General features: G+C 45.4%; 1 protein-coding gene across 3 annotated transcripts in view; it reads left to right on the top strand.

Annotated features, from left to right (window-relative positions):
* SMARCA2 (SWI/SNF related BAF chromatin remodeling complex subunit ATPase 2) overlaps positions 1–12,758 on the top strand; it is a 1,761,756-nt gene that overhangs the window by 146,591 nt on the left and 1,602,407 nt on the right. For all 3 annotated transcript variants that reach the window (XM_085632958.1, XM_085632957.1, XM_085632956.1), the window contains exon 4: positions 9,153–9,494. In XM_085632958.1, coding sequence (XP_085489084.1) covers positions 9,153–9,494 — 342 coding nt within the window. The remainder of the gene's footprint in view (positions 1–9,152; positions 9,495–12,758) is intronic.

Raw genomic sequence — 12,758 nt, 5'->3', positions numbered from 1 at the left:
GACAACAATACCTGTGCTATTCCACATCCTCGAGGAATAAAGGAGACACTCAGGATACAAGACTGGAATAAATCCACGATGTACTGCCCTGGTCAGATGCAAGAATGCCCCCCTTGCCCGCGGACTTGAGGGTGACCACTGATGGATTTAAATATCTTGGTATCTATGTAACTCCGCAAAGGGAGATGTGTCGGCACTGCAATATTGGAAAGGTAATATCCCAATTTAAGGAAGATGTATAGAGGTGGAAAGATCTTCCCCCCCCCCCCCCCCCTCTCCCTATTAGGAAGGGCGGACATTTTTAAAATGATCACCTTACCTCAGCTTCTTTACGCCCTCCAAGATACATACCACCCACTCCCTAGGACAGTGTTCACTACCATTCCTGGAGAGATTTGATCGTTGTTATGGCAGGAAGGCCACTCCAGGATAGCGCTAAAGACATTACTGCGAAACCCTTACAACGACGGTATAGCATTGCCTGACATTGAGGCCTACTACTGGGCGAGAAAGCAAAAGACACACAATTGATGGACTGACTGAAGAACAAATCAAAACATTCAACCCCCAGCCAAGAGCTGGGTTGAATCCATCATTCTTTTGCTCACCATGCCACCCCAGTTCAGATCCAGCCATATGCAAATCAGTCTTGACCGTGTGCCTCATGGGAACAGTCCAACCCGAACTGCCAAGCCAGGTCTTCACTGGGCAGCACACCTAATTCCCATCAACGAATAAACACATGCATTGAAAGACCACTCTACAGGTTGGAGAGGGCGACACTGGAACTGCACACATACCTATATTATCTTTATGATGGCAAGAGTACAAGTGGGCTTCTTCCTGTGACGCATGTCACCCTGGAAGTATGGGAACGAGCAACAAGATCAATAGGGTGGGCCTGCAGAGTCACTAAAGCAACGCTACTAATGAAAGAAACGTGGCTCGGAGAGAACGGTAAATTGCGAGGCCTTGGGACATGGGATCTGACGGGAATCTCCACAATGGGAGACATTGTTGCTGGGGGCAGATTAAACCTCTGGCAACCTTTTGTAGTGAATACAGCCTCGACAAGTCCCAATTCAGCAAATATTCACTTTACGCCATGCATGGTTTGCGGATGGAATAGTGGGTGCCGAGCAACCAAATATGCTCTGTTAGAGGGGAGACGACTGCAGGAGTAAAGCAATGTCCCTCACATATAAGACACTAAACAATAATATGCCTGATAATTTGGGTACACTCCAGGAGAAATGGGAGAGGGACAAGGGCAATATGGAAGTTATTGATTGGGAGGCGGCCTTAATGCACCCCAGGGAGATGGCCTACAGAGCCCAACTGTGCCTCATTCAATATAAAGTCCTCCACAGGGTATATTACGATAGAGACAGATTGTATAAGTTGGGGAGAGCAGAGTCTCTGACCTTTCTTCAGTGTCGGAATGCCATGGAGGATTTCCTACCTACATTATGGGGATACCCCGTCATACAGAGCTACTGGAGGGCAATCCTTGAAAAACTTAGTGCCGTCCTTGAGGTGCCCCTCCCGGCGGATCCTAACTTTGTTCTCCTGGGTATCCCCAATGACGTCTGGTACTAGATCCCAACTACTTTTTAGTGTCCTGATCCCAGTTGTAGCTCAGCGTGATGTGGCCAGGCGATGGGGGGCAGGAAGTTCCCATACTACTAGAGTGGAGAAAGGGGATGGATCTATATATGGCTGCAGAAAGTCACTTATGAAAGATGTGGCTACCCCTGGCAGTTTCGAAAGAATTAGGGTTGCTAGATGAGTTATTACCCTTTTGAACTATTAGACGATTCTCAAGACCCACCTGTAGAGGTAGATGCAAGCCTAAACCTACCCTTGAGACATGATGGTCGATCAGTGTGAAGTATTGTTGATGTTATGATAGTGTACTAAAATATGAAGCAATGTCGCATTTAATTGTGCTACTGACCTTTTGTGGAATCACTGTTGCCTGTACTGTAGGAATGTCCTCCAAGCGACAGTTATTGTTCCAGTGATACTGAATTTGTTATGTAAACTGAAAAGAATAAAAAGAAACCTATTTGAAAACAAGAAAAAATGACACTTATCTGTAATCATCCGCAAGCACCACTTTATTACTCATTCCTATTAATTCCTCCCATCCTTCCCCTTTGCACTAGCTAGATTGCTATCTATAGAAACCTTTTGAAGGGAAATTGGCAAGTTTAGTCTTTAATGTTTTCGGTTGTAGTAATACTAATGAGTACTTAATATCTATAATGATCAATGGTTGTACTATACCTTGCAGTACAGAACTGCTACGTGCTGGTGATATAATGCGGTTTTGAATTGTGTCTGTATAGATTTGTGTCCCCTCTGTTTCACTACCATTTTATCTCCATTTCATTGCAAAACTTATTATAAGAAAAATATTTCATAACATTGATAGGCTCATACTTATGGTTACTGTCATTCCGGAACCTCTCGTATGCGTTTGATTGTAAACAATTTTTGATTTGTTTGTAACGGACACGTTTTGAATGATTAATTTCAGATTATTTTGGGGTTTGCTCCAAACTCTTACTCAAGTGACTTTCATGCCGTTTCTTGGTCTTGATGCACCTAATTAATGCCCTAAATTAACATTTGTTTGTACGAAGTACTTGTGTTTTTCAGGCTATTCTTATTACTTAATTGAATGAAAGTATTTTTACCGACTGTTTAAATGCCATCAAGCCAGTTTTAGATTTTTCTTTGAGACCCTCGTGTGATGTCATAAACTGGACAGTGCTTACTTATACATTTTTGTGTGAACTGGAGGTTGATTCAGGTCAGCGTAGCTTGGCCCTTTAAAGGTCAATAATTTCCATATTTTCAAAGAAGCCTTAAATTGGGTAACAGTTGTAGCCATTTATTTTTTTATATGAACTAAAACTAGTATAAGGAAAAAAAATAAAGCCCGAGTGATGTAAAAAAAAATAAAGTTGTTCTTCAAATGTCTTTCTTAACTAACTCCTTGCTCATCTTTTCTTTTTTTTTTTTTTCTGTTCATTGGGTTTTTGCAAAATGCGAACAATTTGTACATTCAGTGATATTTTCTACAGTGATACAAAAATTAAGGCCCTTAAGAGGTTGAGCATGTTACTCTTTACAATTGCCACGGTAAAAGGCAGGGTAGCACTGTGAAAAGTTTAACTACTTGACAGCGTACAAGTTTTTGTCGGTGCGTTCACAATCACATGAGTAGAGCAAAGCAGTATGTACTTACTGACCCACCTCTGAAGCCGACAGCATGTACTATGGAGAGATGGATAAATGATTCTAGTTACAGGTAATACAACAATTAACAAAAAGAAGCCCCAAGCCACGCACCGCACCTGCCCTGCGTTCCCATCATGATTGGTCAGTTGAACACATGAACCTGTTGGTCAACATGTTCAGGCTTGAAACCTGGATCAGTATGAGCAGCGAAAACCGTTGCCTCAGGATTGCCGCTTTTATTATGTAGGGGCCTGAGCGTGTACCAGTCCCTCCCCTCTCTCCAGTGGGCTGTATTGAGCATAATGGGCAAGGTGTATGTAACTGTGAAGGTCAGTAAGGATTGTGTCCCAATTGGCGGCGATTGGGATTTTGCGCAGTCTTAAGCTGTCTTCTCTGTGCAACGCCCTCTGCCTGGGCCTATACCATAAGTGACTGAATCCAGACTGCTAGTGCCTGGGGGGGGGGTTCAGGCAACTTCCAGCACCTTGTAATAAGGCGCTTGGCTGTCAGTAGTCCCAAATACAGTAAACGGAGGTTACCCTCAGTTTTTTGTTCCTACGCAGACACCCAAAATGCATGTTTCCCATGTGTGCAGAGCATATCGCCCTGTGCATGGGGAGAAGTGGGATGTAACACCTCGCCAATAATTTTGAAGGGATGGGCAGTCCCACAACATATGAAATAGGTCAGCATTGACAAGGTGACAGCGGGTGCAGGCTGCGTCAGGGGGTGGAAACCGCAGTTTGTTTTGCCGGGATAAGGTAGGCGTGGTCTATTACATAGAATGGGATTAGCCTAAGTTGACTGTTGCGCAGAATATGAACCGGGTCTTCGAGTTAGACAGCCCACTCCTTGTCCATGCAGGGGCGAGCCAAGTTTCCCACCCAATAGCGGCGCAAAGGTGTGAGCTGCTGCACCGTATGGATTCGTAGTGAGTCTGCAAACCAAATGGATGAGGTGTTTGCCTGGTCCCATGATATGGAGATATTGCATGGTGAGGTGTCGGTTGCTTGTCATGTCGCCCCATGAGGGCCGTAGTGTCTCATGCAGTGACTTGTATAAGAGGAAATGACCTGGAGGTAAGCCATGGTTCTCCATCAGGGACTCAATGGGATGAGGGCATCCTTACGGTGAAGGTCCCTCAGGATGTTAATAGCAGCTGCATGCCAGGCAGTAAGTTCTATTGGTGATGTGATGTTGTGTCCCCTAGGCGTACCAAGAAGGGCTATTGCCAGTGCATAGGGTTTCGGTGACTGGGCATCGACGATCACAGCGATATGCCACCTCCAGAAGCAGTGAGTCAGGCGGTGCCATCCTAGTACATAGCTGGAACAACTGGAGAATAGAGGGAAGGGACCAGGCGGGTAGTGTCGCAGCAGTGTCATCTAGCTGCAGGTTTGCCCACCATTTAGCCACCTATTGGAGCTGGCAAGCAAAATAATACTGCTCGATGTTCAGCACTGCAAGCCTGCTTTGGTCTGTGTGCAAATGAAGTTTGAGAGTGCTACTCTGTAGCGGGAATTACTCCAAATAAATTCTCGCATGAGATTCTCGAAGGAACAGGGCTGGAATATATAGGGGAAGGCTAGCAAAATAATAAATGAGGCAAGGGAGGGCAACCATTGTTCGGAGGGCTAAATGCTCCGCCACCGAAATTGGTAGTGTTTGCCAAAACGTGATTTGGAACCTTGGGGTGGTGACAGCGCATGTGAGATTGCCATCAAATAAATCTTTGCGTGAATGATCTACCCGGATTCCTAGGTACCGGAATGTGGAGGGCTGCCAGACTATAAGGACCCCATTGAAGGTAAATTCTGGTGTGGGTGCATAGGTGTAAATGAGAACTGGCAGGATATGGCCCAGTTCACTTTCAAGCTGGAGAGCTCAGCAAATTGACTGAGTGCCCGAGCGAGCATGTCGGGTATCGAGTTCACATCTCTGAGATAAAGAAGCAGGCCAACTGCTTAAAGAGAGATGATGTGAATACCATCACTCAGCGGAATGCCCCAGCTCTCCCGCTGCTCCCGAATAACAATTGCTAGGTACTCTATTGCCAGGGAGAAAGAGGAGCGGGGGAAGTGGGCAGCCCTGGCGGGTGCCTCTGTGTATTTGATGGGGTTACTAGACAAGAGAGCCTGTCTTGACTCTAGATAGTGGCAGGGTATATAGTAATTTGACCAGTCAGAGAAATCTGTTCCCAATTCCATACCGTTGCAGCACTTTGAACAGGAAGGCCCATTCTAGGGAGTTGAAGGCCTTCTCCAGGTCCAGCATCAGGCCACCAACCTGCGGCCACTGGTGCAAAGAATACTTCAAGACACAAAAGAATCGCTTAGGTTCATGGATGTGTTATGGGTTGGAACAAACCTAATCTGGTCCAGGCAAACTAGTGCCTGGACCAGAGGCGACAGAGTCTGCTAGGATTTTGGCCAGTACCTTATAGTCTGTGTTAAGCGGGGCCAAAGGTCTGTATGAGCTCAACGCAGAGGGGTTTCTGTCCGACTTTGGCACGGATACGAGTACTGCTTCACGGAGGGATGCACGGAGGCATGAGTTTGACAGGGCCTCCTCGTATAATGTTTGCAAATGGGGAGCAAGAAGTGTGGCATATACCTTGTATGACTCTGCAGGTAGGCTGTCCGGGCCTGGGTACCAGCCTTTGATGAGGATGTGTATTCTCACTTGTGTTTCAAAGAGAGTGATAGGTTCGCCAATTACTCTCCGCTGGTCCAGCATGATACAGGGCAAGAGCACAGCGGATAGGAAGGAACCAGTGTCATTGTAGTGAGCGGTGTATGCGAGGTGTAGAGGAGTGTCAGTTTGTTATGTATGTCACACTGTGTGTAGAGTAGAGTGCCAGCAGCCAAGCACAACATTGTCATGGGGTGCTTCGGTTGGTCTTGGCGTTTCAGCCACGCCAACAATCGGCCAGATCTATCAGCAACGGTGTGGGTGTGAGCCGAGTGAGCAGCATAGTTAAGACTCTAAAATAATGAGGCGTGTTCATGCTGTGCCTCCGCAAGGTGGTGTGCGATGACCACTTTTTGGGTTTCGTGTTCTGAGTGCCTTTCCTATATTGGAGATATCTTTGTCGAGCTGCCTATGTATGTCCAGTTCATCCCTAAACACTGGCCTCTGAATTAACCAGTAACACGAAACCTACAGACCTACCAAGTGGTATGCATTTGAGATAGTCATCAAAGTAATCCATGAGAGCAGTGCTGATAGAGGCGCAGAAGGGAGGATCTTTTAGCGACGCTGCTTGTAATCTCAAGGGGAGGATGATGGGGGGCGTGTCCCGTGCTAGCTGCAGGTACTGGGGATTATGATTAGAGTGGGTGCGACCCAAGTAATCCACATGTGTAATGGAGGAGAGCAGACTAGTTGTGCCAGCAAACCTATCTATCTGGATGTGGAGGTGATGTGGCGAGGAAAAGATAGAATGCACCCTAGTGTTTGTGTTGCGTGAGTGTAAGATGCCTGCTAGCTGCCAGTGTTGAAGCCAGTTCCATAGTGCTTGGGCATTGGATGCAGTGGGTGTAAGAGGAAGTGGAGGATGTGACTGACAAAGTTCAGTGTACAGGATGCTGTTGAAATCCCACCTAATAGCCATGGCACTCCACTCCATCGGCCCTGCTTACCAGATAGGCTGTGGAGGAACAGGACTTGTTAGGTGCATATATTGTGCCTACTAGTGTATGGCGACTGTCTAGGAGGCCCCTGACAAGCACATAGTAGCTCTCTGTGTATGCAACCACCTCATCGACTGAGAAGGGACCCTTGGCCTGACCCATACCAAAACGATCCTAGCATAAGAGGAGAAATTAGTGGCAAAATCTTGGCTTCTCCATCCCTTTGGCAGTTTAGTTGCTTCAGCTCGTCATAAATGAGTTTCTTGCAAGAGCGTTTATATAGGTCGAGCGGCGTTTGAGATATGAGTAAAAGCATACCGGCGTAAGGAGGTGTGCATTCCCCATTCGTTTCAGGTGATAACGTTAGTGTGGGTCATATATGAGTTGGAGTGGAGTGTGGTGGACAGAAGGCCAACCTATATACTGTGTTCGTGTCTTGCAGGCATGGGCGACAATGTTGGGTGCTAGAAAACAGAGAGTTACAACCAAAAAAAGAACCAAGAAAAAACAGTGAATACCATCAGAGCAGAGTGACTTGTGTCCGCCTAAGCTGCGAGCCTTTTTGTATCAAGCGGCATACAGACCCTGAAATGCGAGCGTGGAGAGAAGGGATTGGGGCGATGAGCGTTGGTGTGCATCGGCTATGATGTGTACATTGTCCCTCGTCTGAGTGCATCTGCGGTGTCTGAGGTGGCGACAGGACTTTAGCAAGACCGGACAAGACAATTCTGAAAGTTTTTCCCCATGTCTGCTGCAAACCTACATTAAACATTGGGCATTACATGTCTATCAGATGGGCATAGAAAGACCAGCGAAGATCAGGTCAGCTAATGTCATCAGACGTCTGCGGTGTAACATCAGGGGGAATTACGGAGTCTGTCCCGGAAGGCCAAGTGGTTGTGGAGCTGTCGTCACTGAGGGACCTGGTCGACCCCTCTTCAGGATCTGAACCCTGGGTTGCTTCACGGATCTCAACGGTGATCTTGTCTTCAACGTCGATCCCACTTGCGTCGTTGGTCTCGACGTCTACTTACTTCTCGACAGAGATCTTGTCTTTGACGTCGATCTCACTTGCGTCGTTGGTCTCGACGTCGACTTACTTCTCGACGGCGACCTGGTCTTTGACGTCGATCTCACTTGTGCAGTTGGTCTCGACGTCTAGTTAGAATGTCAATTCTGACTGAAAAATATCAAAATCAGTTAAGCTCAAGCTCCAGGTTCCTCACAGAAGGAGACGGAAAAAAGAACTGACCTAACTGTCACCTGTGGTGCATGATGGGAGCAGAGGGCTCCTGGAGTCCTTAAAGGCAAGGTGCTCAGGGTCTCTGAGGCCTTAAAGGCAAGGTGCCGGTTTCCTTTTCTGTACATGGATGTTATTTATTTATGCAGCCTTTTTTTAGGCTAATTTCCTGCTATTACCTGTTTTCCTTTATGAAAATAAAAGGTTATTGCGGAATGCTATAACTTTGGCTTCTTAGCCTATTGGATATGTATGGGGCTGCATATTTTTATGTTATACATGTATATATGTGTGTGTTTATTAAGTACTATGTATTCCTTTTCTAAAACATACACATATATATGTATTTTTTTGTATATGCTCCGGGTTCCCGCACGTGGGCGGAGATAATTCAGTGCTTATGACTGATGAGTATACCCCTGGAAGGGAACTAGGATTACAGGTAAGTAACTTATCCCTACCGACCACCGCCCCTCTCCCAGGCATATACTTGATAGGGCTCACTTGCATATGTGTTTGAGTGCGGTAGGCTGTCACAGCACAAGCAGCCCCATGCGCCTCACTGGCCCGCAGATTACGAAATGGAAGTGCCCAACCAGGTGGTAGGCAGCGTGGTATGGGCGTAGTCATCAGTGGCATTACATGTATGCCAGGGGGGACAGGGCAGCAGCATTACTTCAAATGGGCAGGAAGGGTAGGAGGCCAGTGAGGGTGGCTGCAGATTATCCTAGTCCTATTTATTGAGTAATGTGGCCCACAGCAATCTTCCCAGAGGGTTTCCAATCTGTTGTCCATTATGTGAACACGTGGAGCCGGGCATAACTCACTCCTTACTCATAACGTGGACTGGGTGGCATTGTAATGGTTACTTTGCTTTTTTAATATGGTTTGTTAGGGAGATTAACATGAGATAGCTTAGGGAATTTATTTAATCATGGGTAGGTGATAAAGATTAAAATGTTAATTTCATTTGTCATGAAAATCATATCATGTGAGACTGTTTAAATAATACATTTGGTTTTCTATTTCAGGTTATATGTCTCCTCACCCATCTCCTTTAGGAGCACCTGAACATGTTTCCAGTCCAATGTCTGCAGGCGGTCCAACTCCTCCGCAAATTCCTCCTGGCCAACAGGCACCCATGATGCCAGGAGATCCACAGGTTATCAGTCAACCAAACCGTGGTCCCTCTCCTTTCAGTCCTGTTCAGCTTCATCAGCTTCGAGCTCAAATTTTGGCATACAAAATGCTGGCTCGTGGTCAGACTTTACCGGAAAACCTTCAGCTTGCCGTTCAAGGAAAGAGGACTTTACCTGCAATTCAACAGCAGCCTCCACCACCGCAACCTCCAGCTAACTACAACAGACCACCTGGTAGGTCAACATTAGGGCTGGCAGACTGAGTAGTAGTATGACCATAAAATGTTTAAACTGATTTTTATCAATCGCTAAAATGGCAACCTAACCATTTTGCTTGCTTCCAGCTGTAATTCTTTCCCAAGTAGCATGCATGTCCTGCTAGACCTCAGGAGACCATTTGAAAAATTAATAAATCCTTTAACTAGCAGCAGCTTAATGGAAATATCATTGCAGGGTTTTATCAATTTAGAGCTCTCGTTCATCAATCTAGTGTTTTTCAAGATCATGGTGTCCCTCTGTGGCTCTCCACATCCTTGTATGGGTGTTTGATATAGTTTCTTTGTTAAACTACTTTTTTTCACAGGACTATCACATTTTTTTGAAACTTAATGTATTAATTGGAATTGTCTGCATTTTCAATAAAATATACTACACTTGTACTATTGATTCACTAGCTTTGCTTGCAAATAGATTGAACAAATGTTAATGCCTTTTAATCACCTGAGCATAGGGCCCCTCGTCTGGGCATACATTACACTTTAGAATACAAAAGGTGATGGGCGGAGTTTGTGTTTGAATTTCTAGTGTGCAAATTCCCAAGAAGACGATGCATTGACACTAAGAAAAAAAGAACCAGCAGAACATATGCAAAGGTGGATTTTCAGTAGTTTGTGAAATACCAAAAGCTGTTACTCAGATCTGAGTTTGGATGGGTGGGCATTCCAGTCTTTGGCCTTAGTAGCAGAACCAACATGGCCACTCATTGTGTGATTTCCTAAATCAATGAGCTGACGAAGTAAGCCTTGTTGGGACGAAGTGACCCTCAGGGAACAAAAAGCTTGAAGATGGCCAGCATATAGTTCAAGAATGAAGAGTTGTAAATGGCTTTATGGCAGAAACAGATGGTAAACTTACAGCGTTTCTGGATTGGCAGCTAGTAAAAGGATGCTAAGTGTGAGCGTTTATCTGTAGGCCAAGAATTTGGCATGTTACTCAGTTCCTTATAAGCTGAAGTCTTTTCGCTAGGAAACTGGGAAGACTGACCGTGAATTAGAGTAGTCCAGTCTGGAAATGATGAGCGACTAGACTAAAGCCACAAAAAAGGGGTGGAATTTTCCTAAGGACTCCTCATTAGTAAGCAAATCAAGATGAATTATATTACTTTGTGGACTTTGAAAGCGAGATGTTGGTTGAAAATGACACCTATGTTGTGTGCTGAGGCAGATGTTGTGGGTGGGAGCCAAGGGAATCTGGTAGCCAGTTAGGGGACCAGGTTGAAAAAGTGTAGAAAACTATGACATTATGTTTTGCTGAGTTGTATTTTAGGAAACGCAAATCAATACAGGGACCACCAACCAATGGCAATGCTTGAATTGCTCTTAGAGGCTACACACATTGTCAGTCAGTCAGTCAAAACACTTTATTCGATTAATTAAAATCATAAAAGTACAAATTTCATACAATAAATGAGACAACGAGCATAATATATACCATCAAGTTTACAACATGTCCACATTTTAAAAATACGATACCTAAAAACGATGCCTATAAACGATTAAAAAAGAAAAAGAGTCAATCAGGATTGCACAGGCTTGGAAATTTTTTTGATTTGCAACGCACAGCTGCCACCAGGAAATTTGCCACACTGAATACAATGCGAGTACTGCTCAGCTGCTGTAAAAATAACAAAGCAGGCCTAACTTGTAAAAAGCCGGCATCCCTCAAAATTGGAAGCAAGTATTTTTTCCGGCTAGCAGAATAGAACTCACAAAACATAATAAAGTGCAATGTGTCTTGATAAGAGAAATTATCACATGGACACGGCCTGCCACATTCAGGTTTGCCCCAGGACGGATAAAAACCTAGTGAATGGTGAATCAGATTAAATCTGAGTCTCAACAATAGAAATCTGTGATATGGGTTAGAAACAATACTTAAATAGGGTTCCAGAGAGGGAGATAAGAGAAGCAAATAATGTGCTCTAACGCTTGGTTTTGTAAGTTCCCTCTCTTCACGATCCAGTTTTACCCTGTCTAAGAAAGACTGCTTAATCCATGCTACATCTGCCTTAACGATATGTGAAGGGAATAGAAAAAGCTCAGGTCGCCCAAGACGGGAGAACGCCGCTCTAACGTACTCCAGCCAGGGTATTCTCTTAACATTGTCCATAGCTAAAATATCGTTAAGGATCATGTGATTAAGAGTAATTTCCTGATTTAGCCAGGTTTTCACCCAGCACAATAGTGGGGCCATCTTCAGTTTATCCGTAACGTATCCCAACCCAACCTCCGAGTGAATAGAGAAGGTGGGAGTAGATTGGGTAACAGAGAGCAAGTGTCTCAGAAATCTGTTTTCTACCACTTGAATCATGTCCTGCACGACGTAACCCCACAAAGCGGCACCATAAGTGGCGATGGCCAAGCATTTCGGGTTATAGAATTTCAGCAGGGCCTCCATCGGCCGTGCCCCCAGTCTTCTGGCAAAACTCAGTAGCGCTGAGGTAGACCTGGCTACCGAGTTGCTTTTAAGCTTGATTTGCGGGCCCCAATTGCCTCTCTCGTCAAAGAGGACCCCCAGATAACAAAAAACCTTCACTCTCGAAATTTCTTCCCCGTTACAGAAAAAAGACCTAAGTTTCGGCTTTTTGCCCTGTTTCCCCACTACCATAAAATGAGATTTCTTTATGTTCACCTTAAGGTCTAAGGCGGCCATAAAGGCGCCAAAGGCATCCAGCAATCTCTGAAGCCCCACACCAGTTCGGGCCAACAGGACAGCATCGTCCGCGTATAGGAGAACCGGTATAGCTAAATCCCCTACACGCGGGACATCCGCCCTCGAGTTCCCCAGGGACTTTTCCAGGCCGTTAATGTAGATAGTAAAGAGGAGTGGGGCCAGGATACACCCTTGCCTCACCCCCCTCACTGACCGAAAGTGCTTAGTGCGTTTCCCGTCCTTAGTGACCCTTACTGAGACAAAAGGTCCTGATGGAGTGCTGCTAAAAAGCTCACTGGGGGGGGGGGGGGCAATACCCATTTCCAGCAAAATAAGCCATAACTTCTCCCGGTTAACTAAATCAAAAGCGGACGACAGGTCCATAAAGGCCATAAAAAGGGACCCGTCCTTCGCAACCGTGTATTTGCTAATTAAAAGCTGAAGATTTAAACATTGATCCAAGGTCCCCCCCTATTCTCTCTAAACCCATATTGCAGATTAGACAGGACACCCCGAGTGTCTAAGCCATCCCTGAGTTTAGAGAGTAAAACCCCGCCCAAGATCTTC

Source organism: Triturus cristatus, chromosome 2_1, assembly GCF_964204655.1.
Source record: "Triturus cristatus chromosome 2_1, aTriCri1.1, whole genome shotgun sequence".
Classification (NCBI taxonomy): domain Eukaryota; kingdom Metazoa; phylum Chordata; class Amphibia; order Caudata; family Salamandridae; genus Triturus; species Triturus cristatus.
Note: the sequence above shows the minus strand (reverse complement) of the source record. Positions and strands in the feature narration are given on the sequence as shown.